Genomic DNA, 17679 nt, shown 5'->3' with positions numbered 1-17679 from the left:
GCGTGAGCTTTAGCAAATATAGCAAAGCATACTTAGCTACATAAATATGTAATTTATGGAGCTGCTTTGTGAGGTTAGCTTTAACTACGTTAAAGGTGACATATTTTACCCTTTTAAGACAAGTTTATATGGGTATCAGAGGTCCCCAAAACATGCCTGTGAAGTTTTTTGCTGAAAAAAAACACTTCAGTTTAAGATTTTTGCATGTCTAAAAACCCCTCTGTTTCAGCCCTTCGTCACTAGATGTAAAATCTGAGGACGGCTTGTTTCAGCACACATTTTCTGAAAGATGGAGAAAGAGGGGTGGAGAGGGAATGGATTTTTCTGGTACTTGAGGGGATTGTGGACAGGCCAGGGACACATATTTGCGTTGGAAAAGCCTGAAAAAGTGATTTTTGCATAATATGTCCCCTTTAAGTACGGGACTATGTTGCCTTTGTAGCTCTGTTTTCTGTGTAGCTTCTGCAATGAACAGAGCTACATAAGAAATTGCTACTTGCTTCGTTGTCAAGACTGTTTACTTTTTTACTCTTATCTTGTGGTGTCCTAACCAGTACCTTAGCCCTTACTCTAACCCTAAACGAAATTTTAATCCTATTTTATTTTGAAAGTTTGTAGCACATATTTCCGTACTGAGAGATAGGAGATGTACGGTCTGCAGCCCGACTGTCTTGGCTAAGTTTGGGCTAAGCCTAGGATAGTTAACACTTGTGGCTCTGCCCTGATGTATGGACTATTGAGGACAAGTGGTTGTGAGTACTACTTTTTTCTTGTTTCTTTTGAAACCATCCCGCAACCCCTAAGGAGTCCTGACCTTTACTTTGCGAACCACTGTTTTTTTTTTGTTTTTTGTTTTTTTTGATGAGTCTAGAAAAGGCAAAAAGGTGGAGGTAAGGTGGTTCTTTAGCCTTCTGGTAAACAGCTACAAAGCATCCAGCTGTCTATCAAATCTGCCTCAGCCATAATATGCAAATTTATGAATAACAGAAAGCCTTGATAAAATCAAAATGGATGAGTTATGAAAAAAGATCCCTTTTAAAGTATGTGCCAATAAAGAAAAGAGTCACTTGCTCCAAATGTGTTTGTTGAACCAGACTGTCAGGATGCTTATTTCTTCTGAAAACACGGCCTCTTTAATGTGGGTGCCAATGGAGATTCCTTGGCTTTTGCAGCCAGCCTCAAGTGGACACTTGAAGAATTGCAGTTTATTGTACTTAATATTGGCAGCTTACTGCAGCTTGATCAAAACAAAGACAAATCAGGACATAAAACATTCTACTGGTTTTAAACTACAAGACAGCTCACTGTAAATATTAGACATTTGTCAGGCTTGTAGCTACCATAAAACCTGTAATAATAATGATAATGATAATGATAAAGGTAGCCATCTTTAGAAATCTTTTTCAGACCAACAGTTTCCTCATTTTCAGGTTCTGCTACGGCTTAGTTAGGCCAACCGCTGACCAGCAGCTGTAACCTCATATCCAGCATATATGAGTATGGCATCAATCTCTTACCTCTGCCAAAAACTGTATAAACATGTTTTTAACCTTCGTTTAGGAAACTTTTACTCTGAAAAGCTGATTTTTAAAAACTGACGTGGCATTGGTGCTCACCACATGGAAACTACTGTCATAGAGAGATCTGCTCTGTGGTTGAATAAAAATCAACATGTTGCCAGAGCAGTTATTATTTATATCTCTGGCTTTTTTCCACAGACAAAGGATGAGATCTAGTTTAGACCACAGTGTCATCTGCTCACAAGGAATCAGTTGGGAATATTTCTCCATGCTCTCCTCTCGATAACCACACCAACTGCAGACAAGCTGCACTCCCACTGTAGCAGCTGTGGTTATATTCAGACTGTGACTTCAGCAGTGTGCTCTCCAAATATGTGTACTCGCCCTGTAAAAACCAAACCATTGTGCACTTCAGGGTTTTACAGTGAAAAAGCATTTTATAACTCCTTTTTGCAAACAGAACTGTGCTCATGGGAGGATCCAGGCGAGAGGTTTAAGTGTAACTGCAGGCCTCTTGGGTTAGAGTCTTTTTGTAGAGCTTTTGTGGAAGAATATGTAGGAGGGGCAATTAACTGCATGCCTCTGTGGGTTTATGGGAGGCCCTCTGTACCTCCCAGTTTCTTCGTCAGGTGAAGGCGAGTACGGACATGCACTAGCTCAAAGAGATTGTCATGGAGAAAGGGCTTTGGTGTAGGAAAAGTTCAACAGTAAAAGCAGGCTGAATCTTCACTCATTAAAAACCCTACTTTATTCAAGACTGTCAGTGCCCAAACCCGGTATATGAGGCTTCATTTAACTCTAATTTATTTAAATGTAGGCTCTTAGGCTCTAGTTAAACTCATTTGTCCTGGCAGAGAGATGTTTCCTGTGTCAGAGCTCATCATGCCAGCTTGTCTTTTGCTTGGCAGGACATCAGCAGATCTCAGGCGCTATTGTTTTGCTGGAGTCTGGTTCAAAATATGTTTTATTAAGAATACGACTGTGACATTAATGATATCATATGAGAGAGCTGTACCACAGGCAAGGCCACTCATGAGGGAGGATAAAGGGGAGAGAACTCTGGGGCCCAGGCAAATGGGGGGCCCATGGAGGTCAGGAAAACCACGGTCCCTCTTTGAAGTTAATTTTACCCTGAATAATAACCACTCCTATCAAGGAAACAAAAATTGAATTTCATTTGTTTATTTATGCTGTAATACTGTATAGTCTTTTTCAATATGTAAACCCCAGAATTACCTTTTTGTTAACATTAACAAAATGGATGGACACATCAAACTAAACCATTAGGAAAATTAGGACTGCGCTAATGCCAGGATGCCAGAGAATAAAGTAGAAGGAACTGAAATAACTTAAAAAGAAAACTGGTTTAATAATTGTGAAAAAAGGCAAAAAAGCTGAAAATTTAAAAAATGGCTGAGAAGCGGTAAAAAGAGAGTCAAAATGGGTTTAAAGTGGCAAAAAGCATCAAAAACTTGCTTAAGAAAGGCAGAAGGGTGGGTAGGAAAATGGTGAAAAGCTGTTAAAAAGTTGAAAAATGGGATAATGGCAGCAATTAAATGTAAGGAAGGCAAAACAGTAGCAGCATTTAATTTAGTGAAAAGGAGTTAAAAAGCACAAAAACATATTCAAAGTGGCAAAATTTGGTTTTAAGAGGCAAACATGGGTTACAAGGGGAAAAATGATTAAATGCCAATAGCTTCAGTTAAATTATTTCCAAACTTTATCATTATAAAGAACATTTAGAGACAGAGGCATTGGCTCATGACCAAAGGTCTCCAAAATTTGACAAGATAAACAGAGATTTTTTATTCTTGTCAAGCTATGCTATGATGGTGACAGTGGTTCTGCATATTCCCTGCTCCAGTGCCATTGAGAGCATTTAAGTATTCTTATTTTTGCATTAAGTTCAAACAGTACTGCAACCAAGATGCAACAGAGCTGATGTCAGAAATAGAACAAGGTCCCCAATTAGTTCATGCTTAAGGCCAAATTGTTTTAAAATATCAATTTAAGTACTGAAACATTCATGAAATGTCTCCCACTGCACAAATAAAAGATGATGTAGATGTTCATATCATGAATATACAGTACTGTGCAGAACTTTTAGGCATGTTTTGCACAAAAAGGAGGCTGAACAAAGGTGTGTGACGATGAGTAAGCCTTCTGAGGGCACCATTGGTCAGGAGGGAGGATTGACACAACTCCAGTGCTCTGGATGTCCTTGCATATTACCAGAGGCATGGAAAAATAAACTGTTAAAAAATAAGGTCCACACTTTAAGGGGTGGACGTGGCATCCTGGTCATGTTGTGGATGCCCCAAGGGCCCAAAGACCACTGGCAGTCTTTTAGAATATTACCAGGGGTGGACAGAAGAAAAGTTGTAGAGCTTGACCTTTGACTGTTGACATGTGTCAAGCTTGACTCTGGTCGCCCATCCCCCTCCTCAGCCCTGGGTTGTGGCACATTGGCCTGGTGATGAATCCTTAGTGCCCTACATGCTTAAAACATATGCACATTATTGTATCAAGTACGACAGAGTACAGTTATTCAAAACCTTCAAATTTTGCAGTAAGGCCACACAAGAAAGAGCTGAAGTGAAATCATATCAAAATTGGTGGAGCGGGTAAACTTCACTTTGTTTTCTTCATTGTATAAAATTATTGGAAGGGTCCCTGAAGGCCAGATACTGGTGCAGGTGGGCTGGACCTGGCCGATGCATCACCATTTGCAGGCTCTCAGTCTTGTTATTTTCTTATACTTGCCTTTACATAAAGAGTGTGACTGTCAGCAGACCCATGCTGTTTAAATGTCCAGTAGATGAGGGGGAATTTTGAAGTTTATTAATTAACTACCATGTATGTCTAAATATAATCACCAGATCAACAAAGAACCCTTTCATCCATCTAAACAAGTCCTGATATAGTAACTTGTTTATGTTCTTCCTTTTATCCTTGTATGGCAAGAATAAAAGGAAGAATGTTTTCAATGCTGTCAAATGTCTCCAAACATTTCAGATTTTCACATTAGAATTAACCAGTGTTAAAATTTATGCTATGGATGGTTAGATACACAAATTATGCAAAAATAATTCTGTTCTCAGATGTGTCAGTGTTAATGTCTGTTTAGATGGAAATGAGCAGCTAAATAAGTAAGCTGCTCGACTCTCCTCTATCATGGTGTTGCATTTCCAAACCCATTACTGCTGCAGTAACCCATCTTTTTTTCAGGCTCCAGACTCAACAACAGAGCTGTTCCCTCCCTCACATGCATGTACTGTATGTATAGATCAGATCTAACTCCATTAGCCTTGATGAAGCTGCTTTCTACTCCCCTGAGAGTGCTACAGGGCAGCAACTCGATTGATTAGCTGTGTTGCAGCTCATCACAAGCAATCTTTAGCCTCAATGTATCATTTTTAAAGGAAATTAGAAAGTTTCTGCTTTTCACTTAGTGTAAACTTTAACTTTTAAAAATAGAGGTTACTTTACTACAGGAAAAGAGAAGACTGGACCAAATACAGCTTCAATAAACAGCTTCAAATTAAGTGTTTGATTCTATGAGGTCTTTAATGTCTTCTCTAAGCTAAGTGGGTCATGCATATTTCATCTTGCATACATTTGGCCTTTTAGCATTTAGTACAGCATGTTATATAGTCTATGCTCTCGTCTCTAAATGACCTTTCAGTGACTTTTATAATGCTTTTTGACATGCTTTTCTACTCAGTCCCAGCTACTAAAGCCTGTAGATTCATGAAAAATGATGACCTCATTTATAATTTATCTGAATTTTTATCCAGATGACCAAAAAGGTACTGGTCAGACTATTTATAAAAGCATCTTTTAAAAAATGAATGACACACCATCCCATTTTTGCTCTTTTATCTTTATTTATGAGGCAAGATGTCATATTGAAAATTCACAACAGTTCTGATGTGGATATAATTGTATTTAGGGGCGTAACAACCTGCTAAAAAGAGAGCCAATAAGGCCGTGTTTAATTCAGCATTATATTATGGCCTGTGCTGTTTCTTGTTTGTTTTTTTTTTTTGTTTTGCTCTCGCTGTCTCTGTCCTTATCAGATAACACTTGGCGGCAGATTTCCTCCTGGAAGACTGCCCTCCTCTGTCTCCTGCAGTGACAGGAAGGTCGTATCAATTGTTAACCGGCATGTCATCTCCAATATTAAATGAGCTGCATAATGCACTGTCACTGTCAACTCAGTCTAAGAAGAATGTAATGTGCAACATTGGGCAGTCATATAACAATATTTTTTTCAGTTGATTAACATCATTGATCCTTTTAAGGGATATTTCAGTAGTATTCATGAACAACCCCGATTTTGAAAAAGGTTGGGACGCTGTGTAAAATGTCATAACACAATACAATGATTGCAAATCGCATAAACTCATATTTTATTCACAATAGAACATAAACAACATATCAGATTTTGAAACTGAGATATTTTACCATTCAGTGAAAAATATTAGCTCATTTTTAATTTGATTGCAGCAACACATCTCAAAAACATAGGGACAGGGCCATGTTTACCATTGATCAGAATCCCCATCTTTACTTCTGTGAAGCTCTGCCTCTATAAAATGCTAATTTTATACCCAGTCATGTTACTGACCTGTTGACAATTAACCCTGATTAGTTGCAAAAGGCATTAGTTGCATAAGTAACACTTTTTTTTGCGCCTTGCCTTTTGTTGTCCATACTGGCTTTTTGTGTTGAGTTTCTGCCATTTATAAAACATAAAAAAAATTAGCTAATATTTGGATGTAATGGTAAAAAGGCTCATTTTTAACATCTGATATGATCTACTGTGAATAAAAAAAATGGGTTGATTAAATGTGAAAACCATTGCATTTTGTTTTTATTTACATTTTAATCAGTGTCCCAACTTTTATGGAATCAGGGTTTTAATTCTATAGAATAAATTGTACAGTATTTTGGCTTAGTAAGTAAATAGGCCTTTCTGCTGTTAATTAACACAGACGTACTTGTCTTAATTACACAGAGTCCATTTATTACGTTGTTATGACAACCAACTCGTTCCAGGCATAAGGGTGATTTCAGCTGCTGGAAATCATCTGATGGACCAAACTATTCGACATTTATGGGGTTCAGAAGTATAATGCGAGATTTTTCTATCTCACGTGTAAGATTTAATCTAATTAAAGGCCTAATGGTAAAATAATTGGTCGTTTCGTAGTTTCACTGACTTAATGGGCCTGGTGTTTGAATTCTTAATGAGTTTCTTCCCTCGTGAAACAGTTGGTACAATCCAGTTGTCCGGCATGCGGTTTTTCACTGAGAGGAGCTGCGTCAAGCTAGCAAGAAAGAGAGACGGCTACAACCGGAAGTATGTCGACAAACGTTAAAAGGGCAATGATTTTCCGGTGAATATACTATCACTTAGGAAAGTGTGAGTATCCTTTTGATTTTTCTTTTATCATTATGTGTAACTACAGACTTTGTCATCAAGGTATTTCTCATATGTGGATAAGGGTATAGATTTAAACATATAGATAGTACTGTAAATCCAGGATAGGCTACATGAAAAGGAACAGAATGTAGTACTCAGGTCCTGGGGTCAGAAGGAATTAGTACCATAAAAATATAATATTATCATAAAAGAATCAATATATAGGTCTATGTATGGAAAAACAAGGCTCTAGGCTCAGCATCCTCTGGGCAAAGTACCTGGTGGGAATGCTTTTATTATTCATTTAATGCTGTCTCTTACCTGACATCTCCACCCATGACCAAAGAAGCACAAAACTGCATGCATGTCAGCACAACCCACAGAAGAAACAGAGCTTAACAGTGTGGTTCCAGCAATAAAATTACCCATTCATTTTCTCCATAGTGGATTTTGTTATTGGCAATATTGTGGAAAGAATTCAAGTCAGACTCACCATGAGCTACCTGGGTGTTAAACAATAGTATAGGCTCCTATTGAAGACAAATGTTTGTAACATATCAACTTCTTTTCAAGAAAAACAGACAACCCCAAAACTTCTACAGAACCCACAATCCTTATGTGTCACAACAATGTCTAACTGGTGGGGCTCCAGTAAGCATGGAAATCTCTACCTTGCCTGCCAATGAAGACAGCTGAGCATTAATGATGGCAACACATGCTGCCATTGCATTTCAATTTTTTAATTTTATTTTCTATTTATCCTTTATTTTAGCAGGGTGGACCCACTGAGACCAAGGTCTCTTTTCCAGGGGTGCCCTGTAGCAATGCAATGAAAGAGAGAACAGAAAAATCAGAAAAAGCTTGAAAAACTATCCTGAACAAAAAACTAAATTAGTTGCAATGCATTGTGGGATATGTAGTTCCTTCAACCTATTAAAGAAATTATACACAGTCTTGCACTTTTGCCCTTTTCTCTGTTTCCGATGCCATTTTTGCTACAAAATATTTCATTGTCACAAGTGTTTGGGTAGCTGGTTAGCATGGTTCATACAGTAAAAGTGTTGTCGTAAGGATTTTTGCAATATGTCTAAAAATGTTGAATTTCACTTTGGAACTAGAGCGGTAGAAGTGGGTGGACACTATTGAGCTCTGTGGGCGGGGTCATTTAAAGAGACACACACCAAAATCTAGCATCTGTGAAAGGCTGTTTAGAGCTGGTTTATACAGGGTCAAAAACCCCTCAGATGCTTGCTCTGTGGTAAATTTTGACCAAAGCAGAGCATAAATGTTTAATTTATACCTCATGGGACTGTATTAAAGATGTATTAAAAATTACCTTTTTGATTGCTAGTAGATTTATCTTGGCCTTATTGGTGTCTATTGTAATTGCAATTGTATTGTCATCATTTTTCTTGTTTTACTTATGATTTTAACATCTTGTAAGTTTTTCCTGTTTGGACTTTTATCACTATAATCTACATGGATGTTTAGTGTCTTTCTTTGTGGACAGCAGGAAGAGTAGTTGCATTTTAGGTAGTGGCTAATGGGGATCCAAATCAGTGTTAATTTTGGCAGCTATTTTTAATTTTAGTCTTAGTCTTTAGATAAAATGCCTTTTAGTTTAAGTCACATTTTAGTCATTTCTACCTTTTTAGTTTTAGTCTAATTTTAGTCAACAGAAACTCAAAAACATTTTTGTATAGTTTTAGTCCATAAAAAGTCCTCACATTTTAGTCTTTACTTTTAGTACGAGCATTTATTTTCTTGCCTAAATCTGGTACCAAATGATGGCAGTGTGTTCTATGTACCCTGTCAAACCCGGGGTCCCTGCTTTCTACAGCTGAGAGGCAGAATAGCTATAGATGCATTGTTTTTAACAGATTTACCCACAATGGAGAAATGGAATGGAATGACAGACGAAAACGGAATTACATTTTAGTCTAGTTTCAGTCATCTTGACGAAAACTAAACCTACTTTTTTGTTTTGAACAACTTATCCAAATGAATAAAATAAATTACAATTAATTACAAATAAAAATTACAGTTAGATGTTAAACGAGAACAAAAATTTACGCGCATTTTATTTTGAAATTCTGTAACGGAAACGGGTTTCTCACGCTTTGTAACTGACATCCCATCCTGCGGCTCTCAGCACTCACTGAGGCTTTTATTCCCGCACTGTACATTTCAGTCTAACGACCCTGTGGATTCAACCGTGACAATAATTTTAACGACATTTGAACAAACTCTTTATAAGTCATCGTTTTTAACGTTTGGTGTGTTTTTATCGGATCCTGTCTTGTTTTCACCTAACATTTTTTTCACTTTTTGCTTTATTCCGGTTGGATTTACTAAGGGCGTGTTTGGTCGATCTGTACCGGGAGTTTCATCTCCTGTACTCGGGGAGGACTCTGAGGAATGACAGCAACTGGAACAGGACTGCGATCCGCCTGAATGGAAACAATGGATTATAAGGAGCTCGGACATCATTTCGAGGAGAAGCTGACACTAACAGACAAAAGTGAGTATCAGTCAAAGAAGAAAATAGGTCAGGAATACCGTTAGTGTGGAATAAAGGTGGGGTTTTGATTGTAAATGATGTTATCTCCCTGTTATTCTCCCTAATCTTTTCATCCTACAATTCATAATCGATCCGTGTCAGTGTTTTCAGAGGGAACATTTAAGACTCAACAGCTGCACTAATGCAACACATGATGTTTCCCCCACTGAAACCGAAATAAAAGGGATGTTTTAACGCCCTTGCGACCCCGCTGTAATTCCTGCACAGCAAACAGCGGGTCGTCTGCATCTCTAACAGGCGGGTCCTAAGCAGCACTGATCCTGGAAATGCTGCACCGCGCTGTGGTCTCCATTACCAAACACGTCAGTGGTGCACAGGGTGAAAAATGGCACTCATACACAACCAGGCAGAGCTGACACTGGAGAGCGGGTGCAGCGCTGTGTCTAAACAAGCAGCAGTGCCTTACGGTGTTGGTGAGAAACACAGATTAAAGCAGGGAAACATCTCCTTTATCTCCTTTTGCTCTAGAGCACTTTAACAGCACATAGAGTGGCTGATGCAGAGGTTGAACATCTGCATCTTTAGCCTATTCTCTCACACACGCAAAGTCGTATTTACACGATCCAGTATTTAATATGAATTAAAACCCTAATCATTATGTATAGTAAGCAGATTTGTAGCCCTGCCCCCCTTTAAACAAATTTCCCTTAAATTGGTTCCAGAAAATCTTGACCGTCACTAATATTTTTCATTTATTTGATATTTTTTCTGTTTTGTAATTAGCACATGCCTATTCAAGCTCTGAAAGTCTTATTATTTCATTGTGTTGAGTTTTGTTTATTCTGGTCTGGTTTCCTTTTGTTCCATCAAACTCTCCTTGACCTGTGTCATGGTGGGCAAGGTGACTTTGTTCATTGGTTTCAGTAGCATACCTCCCCACCACCCCTTCAATCTCCTCTTGATGTGGAGTGTTAAATGGACAGAGGAGCATCCGCTGCAGCTTTCTATCACAGCGAAGGCAGCCTGTCATTGCTCACTGCATGTGTGGGAGTTTATATGGAATTTGAGGCCAAATACTTGTTTAAGGACATGCTATTCAAGTACATTGTTCCGTGCGTTTTCTTAAACATATTATGGCTTATTGTATGAATAATCTCAAGGCTCACTCCCACCAAAGTGACCTGCATTGGCAAGACTAATACAACATATCAGCCTCCATATTTATTGACTTGTCTTGATATCTGCCTGATGATTGGAGCTTCTATGTGTCACTTGGCCAGTTATGTCTATCAGCTTTTTATTTTACAGATTGCCATTTCTGAATCAGATGCATTGTGCCAATCCAAACCACTGGCTCAAAGCCTTTGTTTGCAGCCATAGTTAGACACCCCCCCTGTACTGTGGGCCAGCCTCGTTTCCCTTCTCCCCAGCAGCTCCTGGGCACTGAGAAGGAAGGTAGTGGCTGGGTTACTGATCCTAGTCAGACAGCAGTACGAACTATTAATAATCTGTACTGGTATCAGCACTGAAAACCAATATTGGTTAATCCCAACTCATAAATACCACAAATGTTTCCTATTAAAAAAATTCAAATTTTGCATGCACTTGGCCCAGCAACAGACCTTGGCCATCATATATTATCCTTCAAAAAGAATAAATAAATGCATCATCAGTGCATTTTCTGACTTTTGTGCTTTTATTTTGGTAAGACAGTTCAAAGACTCAGAAAATGCGAGAGAGAAAGTGGAATGTTGTGTGGGAAAGGAACCATGGGCCAGGCTTGAACCCTGGCTGCCTGCTTGGAGGACAGCAGCCTCTGTACATGGAGACCCAACCTTTAGGCCACATGGAAGAAGAGCTGGTTTCACCTAATTTATCAGATTACTTGCCAGAAATTTGGCGATATTTTGGGGATGGACAATAAAGATCAGTGGGAGGAAATAAAAAATCCAACGATACATCTCTGCTGATAAGTGCACCGATATAATAGCAGCATTGTGCTAACAAACACCTGAAAATGACCCTAAAAGCCTGACATGAAACAGTCTCTTTTCTTAGCTTGTTTTTGTCACAGCTATGGGATGGTAGTGTTTGGAGTTTATTGTCAAGATCTCAGACTAAAGCTCAGTCCCAAAATACCATTTCAAAATGCTTGTTGGAAATCAACATGACCATTATGTGTTGAAACAATTTCAACCTTTATTTATGAAGAAACCACTGACTACAGTTGTTGAGCTGCCATCTTGCCAACGATTCTCCAGACTTTCTAGGAGACGCTCAGTTTGGAGTATGCCTCTGGAAAATCTCAATTTGAAGGACCATGCAGCCCTACCCCTCCATTCCATCAAGACACTTTACCCCTAAGTGAACATGCAAACAGCAGGGGTGGTAGAGGCAGGCGTGCCCACAACAAATGGCTGGGTCCCTGAAAAACCCAGAGAATGGGCCCTCCCCAGTTGTGATTTATTGATGATATCAATACATGTGCGTTGGATGAGTAGCATTGGTGCTAGCATTCCAGTTATGGTTACATCATTTTGGAGCTGAAAGGACTGGCGAACAATTGCTGGGTCTGATGCTCAAATTATTAATGAATTCATTAACGTTTTATCCACTTGCATCACAGTTTCTGCCCATTTTTTGCCAAATTTGTTCCGCATTAAACCCACTTTTGCCTCTTTTAACCATTTTCTGCACATTTGTTGTACGATAAGCAAATTTTTGCTCCTTTTTAACCCTTTTCACTTCTTTAGTCACCCATTCTTGCCCTTTTTAACCCATATTTGACACTTTTTAACCACTTTTCATCATTTTACATCATTTTTTGCTTTCTGTAACCCAAATTTGCCTCCGTTATCCCATTTTTTTTTTACTCTTTAACCACTGTCACTACTTGTTTCTTGCAATTTCACCACTTTTAAACCACTTGCCGTTATTTAAATATTTCTCCCTTAAAGTTGTTTCAATTCCTTCTCCTTTATTCTCTGGTATCCTGACATTTGTGCACACCATGGCTTAGCTAAGAAGTCTGACATTACTTTCTAAATGTTTTCGTTGATGTGGCCATCCACTTTGTTAACATTATATATTCAAAAAGGTTTTTCTTTGAAAATGTGCTGAGTTTTGAATTTTAGATTTTGAACTGTCTTAGCAAGGATTTGACTGGATGGTGGTTCTTTAGCGACAAGTATTTTATTTTATCATTTGTTATTTCATATTTTGTTGTTTTTAAGCATGGTTTTTAACTCTGTGGCTGTCTTTGGAGCTAGAAACAGCCAAATCACAAGACTGTAGTTGTATAGGTGGATGTTTTTTCTGTAAATGAAACTGAAAAAGGCTCATATTGTCCCTGAGAAAAATCCTCCACTGATAAGGTATCTTGAAACAAAGGATGTTTTGGTTGCAAGCCGTCCAGCATGAGCTCCTGCACTCAGCATGGCGGATCAACATGTGACGTTATGAGGAGGAATGCTAGATGCCGAAAAAGGCCGGGGTGTTAGATAAACAGAAACATTCTTCTTCTGACTCCGCTCTCAGAGCTGAGTCTCATTCTTGTCAAAAAACAGAAAGATAGGAGGAAAGGAAAGCCAACTAAGGCTTGTTTGCTTTGTGCAGCTTTGGTGTGCCTGCAGCAGTGGAAGAGGGGATCATAATCCTGTATCAGAGTGATTTATTAGGGTCTGAGGCTGGCAGATCTTTGGGTTTGCCCTAATGCATGTAGACTATCCAAATCCCTTACAGACCCCCTCCACAAATACACACTTGCTTGTCCTGACCGCATCTTTCCCGTCATCCCTTTACATTCACTGAAACTAGTCAACAGGCTCTTAATCAGGTTTCTTTTCGGTGCATGCTGTTGTTTCTGGATCAACGCTACTGAGCAGAATGGACTAGAAGGATTTGTCTTTGAGGAAACACAGCTAGAAGCCTCCTGTCTTACTTTCTGGGCAATTCCTGGAGTCAAACCAAGCCTCTCCGAGACATGACATGTTCAAAGACTCTCTGTTTTCAGCTCACAATAGGAGTGGCACTACCGTCCTGTGCTGAAACAATCCACCTTTTGTGTCAAGCTGAGAGAAAACCCTCTCTGCTCATTTCAATGAGGGTTTAGATAGAACAGGTTACAACTCCTTCCCAGGTGTAAACTTCCGTTTCCTGATATCTGCTCCGTCACTGTATCAACTTTTCCGGCCTTGCTGCCCCTCAGGCAGACACTCAGCGAGGAGTTAAACACTCCGCTGTGGAAGTAATCATGAGACGTGGACTCCCTCTGGCCCTGTGAGCTTCCCAGTCATGCTGACGTTATGTTCTTGGCTCACATTCAACACCCTGGCCAGGCTGGAAATGTGGATTTTGGCCTAGAAACCTCCCTGCTCCGGCTTTTGTTGGCCCCTATCATTACTTGTCCTCCACCATTATACTCGAGAAAAGACATAACCTTGGTCTAGTAAATAAACCCAGTAGATCAAAATAAATCAAAAGATGGGAAATACAATATGATAATTACAATATGTAATTATTTCTATTATCTCAAATTATACATGAACTTTTGTACAATGTCAGTGACCCACTGGAAACAACACAACCCACTTTTGGGTCCTGACCCATCAGTTAAGAATCACCGCTTTAAAAAAGAAAGTATTCACTTTTTGTGGACCTCTGGTTGGTTATTGAAATGTAAATTTTGGTTGTTAAAATTTTACTGTTAGCTTAACTTCTCCTAAATGATAATAGTTCAGCAGCAGTTGTTGTAGGAAGAATGATACTATGAACAAAAAAATACTTTATGGGTTGTTTTATTATTTTCTAAGGACACAACAGCAGAGCTTGAAGAAAATGGAAAGGTCAGTGTTAGCTGACCATGTTAGCTTGTTCAGCTAGCTAGCTCAGTTCCTAAAGTAGCAGCTAGGTAGTCTTTAAATCATAGGAAAGTGTTCACTTTTTGTGTTATAAATAAATTATAACAGTAAATTGCTTGTTTTGGGACAGTTGTTTTAATTTAATTGTTTGATGTAACATTTGACTATTAGCTTAACTGCTCCTGTTGTTGGTATCCACCTTATTTCTAGCCCCCATGATTCTTTGCGTGAATATGGGCACAACTTTCGGTCCCTTATATATAAATAGAACTTTGCATTGCTTATGAGATATGAAACGTGAATTTTAGAGCAATTTAGACATTAAAAAATGTAACTTTCGACTGCTTCACCTCAAACGGGACAATATTATTTCTCCGCCCTCTACTATAGAGTACAAAGTGACGACATTACCTCGGATAACCTAGACAAGCATATTTAGCTAACTTTATTAGCTTCATATCAGTATAGTAATACATGATCATGTTTTGTTAACTGAGTTTGGACACCACCTTCACATAACATTTCTAGTTGGTGGGGTTGCTGTTAATCCTTATTAGCTACCAACTAATCCCTCTTAAAATGTGGGAATTATATGAATAAAATTATCCGTGACTCAAGTTGTCAGCTCTTCAGTTTGGTAAATGTCAAGTTTTAAATTAATGATGAATTAATATTGAAAGAATTACATCCCAAATGCATTTAAACAGTGAACAGCATATTTTAAACACTGTTGTTAAAGACATATATTTAACTTTGTCACGTAATTAGTACCATAACTGAAGTAACAGGTACTGAGCATTACAGAAAACATTATTTAAACATTCAGCTCATTTAACTTGTTAACAAAAATGAATTATTGTTTATCGCAGCAAATATATATTTATTTCAGAACAACCATTGTTGACGCTAAATCACTTTAGTACGCCAGTGGAAGAATCGCGTTTTGCTATTATTGTTAGTGTACTGTACTGGAAGTTCAACCCATATTCATAGCTACAGTAGACCCCCCAGGAATAATGTGGTATCCACCATATTTACTTACTTACAGCTTACAATACAAACACTGTGAACATGTGATTACAAAAATATAGCAGTATTTAAAAAAAAATTCGCGGTGAATTGCTATCCAGCAACTTCATTCGTAGTTAGCATCTATCGTTAGCTGCTGTATTAAAATACATGTATTTATGTACTTCCGCCTTAGCACCGGAAGTTTCGCCCATATTCAGATTTACAGTAGCGGCCCCAGGAATAATGTGGATAAGCCATAATCATGTAGTAGGAATGATACTCTGTTCTGAAGTAAGTTTTAGCAATGTTTTATTATTCTTCCATAGCCAAGGATACAAAAGCAGAATTTGTAGAAACGGAAAGGTCCAGGGCTCGCTGAAAATATTAGCTTGACCAGCTAGCTAGCATAGTTCCAAATGTAGTGGCCTTTTTCAGAAAGGAATTCTTAAAACTCATTAGAAAGTCTTAACTTTTTTTTTGGGAAGCTGCAGATTATCAAATTTTTATCATGACATTTCAGGATGGTTGTTTAAGTGTATTAATTGTTTGACTGCTAGCTTTATGTCTCCAAACTGATAATAGTAAAGCAAAAATTATTGTAACAGAAATGATACTTTGTACAACAAAACTTACTTTTTTGGGTGGTTTCCCATGTTTCCAAAGCTGAGGACACAACAGCAGAGCTGGGAGAAAATGGAAAAGTGGTTAGCTGAAAACGTTAGCTTGTTCGGCTAGTTAGAGTTGTTCCGGGAGTAGTAGCTTTTCCAGAAAGGAATACATTAAATTATAGGAATATTTTTACTTATTATGGAGCTGCTGGTTACTTATTTATGTCATAACAGTGTTTGTTTTTATGACAGTTGTTTTAATGTCATTATTTGATGAAACATTTTACCATTAGCTTAACTGCTCTGGCTAATGGTATTAGTAATAATTGTAGTAGCAGGAGTGAAACTCATAGCACTGTTGTTCTCATTGCTATAGCGCGATCAAAACTGGATAAATTAAAATACATTTTGGTTAGTTTTAGTTGTTTGCAAAACAGTGACCACAACAGTAGGTATGTGAGGAATTTATTTAACATCCCAATGATAGCTGGAACCTACTAGCCAAATCTAGAAATTTTAATGTTTTGTACCACATTATTTTGTGTATTTACACTTACGGTTTGTCTTGTATTATAAAAAGTCAATTTAAAAGCTAGCGTATCTGCTAAATTTGTATTACCCACATCTTATAGTAGGGAAACGTTTCTTGTGTGACTTAGAGTTGAAGCTAACGTTAGCAGCACTGTCCTGCTGTTGAAGTTGGAAGTTGACACCCAAGACACTCTAACAATTATTTAAAATTCTAATTAAGTAAATCATTTTCAGTCCTAATTATAAAAGCCTTTTCTGTTACTAATTTGTGAGTGCCTGTATGAAAATACGATCAAAATAGTGTAATGTTTTGTTTGGTGGCAAGCTAATAAAGTTTGGATGAAATATAAGTCTTATAAAAATAGTTACAGAATAAATGTCTTGCTGCAGTGTAATTGGTTAATTCATGGATTATACTGTTTGTTTAGTTTAATCCTGGCTCTTGTTTTTAGTTAGTATAACTTCACATTGTTTTTGTTAGAATTAGAGGAATTTTAAAGCTTAAAAAAAAAGACAAAGCTCTTCTCAGCTCCTGGCCTCAAGTTCTCACAGCTCGGCCAACTGTGCCTCATTTGTGGTTTGGGTGTTTGAATGCTTGTCCATGGGTGGGTGGGAGAGCGATGGTTTCTGCTGAGATGTTTGGGTGTGGATGGGATCGGCTAGAATGACTCTGAGAAACTGGACGCGGAGCTGAGGTTGAGGCGGGTTGTTTTGGTGTGAGCAGATTCTTCAGGAGGAGGAGAGAGGACACTGAGCAGACCATAGCACTCTCCCCTCCACGTCAGCGATCCTTGTGACCAGATGCCGTTAATCACAGTCATGACTCCACAGGAAAAGAAAGGAAACACTCCACTCCGCTGGGCCAATATGAAGAAAGAGAAGGATGTAACTTCCTGAACGCTTTTGCACAGATTAGTCATGTTTCCCTTCCTATCCAACAGAAAAAAGCAGAAGTCATGAATGGGACATTGATATTAATAATCTGGTTTGCAGCATAATCCTGTTAGGCAGCGTTGTGAGGCAGAGTTTAGTCATAAAAGGATCTGTCATATCAAATTCTATAGACTTGAGTCAGCACCTACGTGTGGGACTGTTTAAGAGCTCAGGTTGAGGGAATAACACGAAACAGAGGCACTTCCAATCCTTTTCTTTTCCCAACTCAACAATGTGCACAAATACTCCAAATCTTGAACAGTTAATC

The 17679-nt window shown here is 38.3% G+C and overlaps 1 protein-coding gene across 6 annotated transcripts in view; it reads left to right on the top strand.

Moving 5' to 3' along the window:
* Nucleotides 1-9114: 9114 nt before the first annotated feature.
* The window catches only part of LOC121523931 (MAP7 domain-containing protein 1-like), a 62078-nt gene continuing 53513 nt past the window's right edge, over nucleotides 9115-17679 (top strand). For all 6 annotated transcript variants that reach the window (XM_041809012.1, XM_041809009.1, XM_041809013.1 and 3 more), the window contains exon 1: nucleotides 9115-9469. In XM_041809012.1, the coding sequence (XP_041664946.1) occupies nucleotides 9403-9469 (67 nt within the window). In that variant the 5' untranslated portion in view covers nucleotides 9115-9402. The remainder of the gene's footprint in view (nucleotides 9470-17679) is intronic.

Source organism: Cheilinus undulatus, linkage group 16, assembly GCF_018320785.1.
Source record: "Cheilinus undulatus linkage group 16, ASM1832078v1, whole genome shotgun sequence".
Lineage (NCBI taxonomy): Eukaryota > Metazoa > Chordata > Actinopteri > Labriformes > Labridae > Cheilinus > Cheilinus undulatus.
This window is presented reverse-complemented; position numbering and strand designations above follow the sequence as displayed.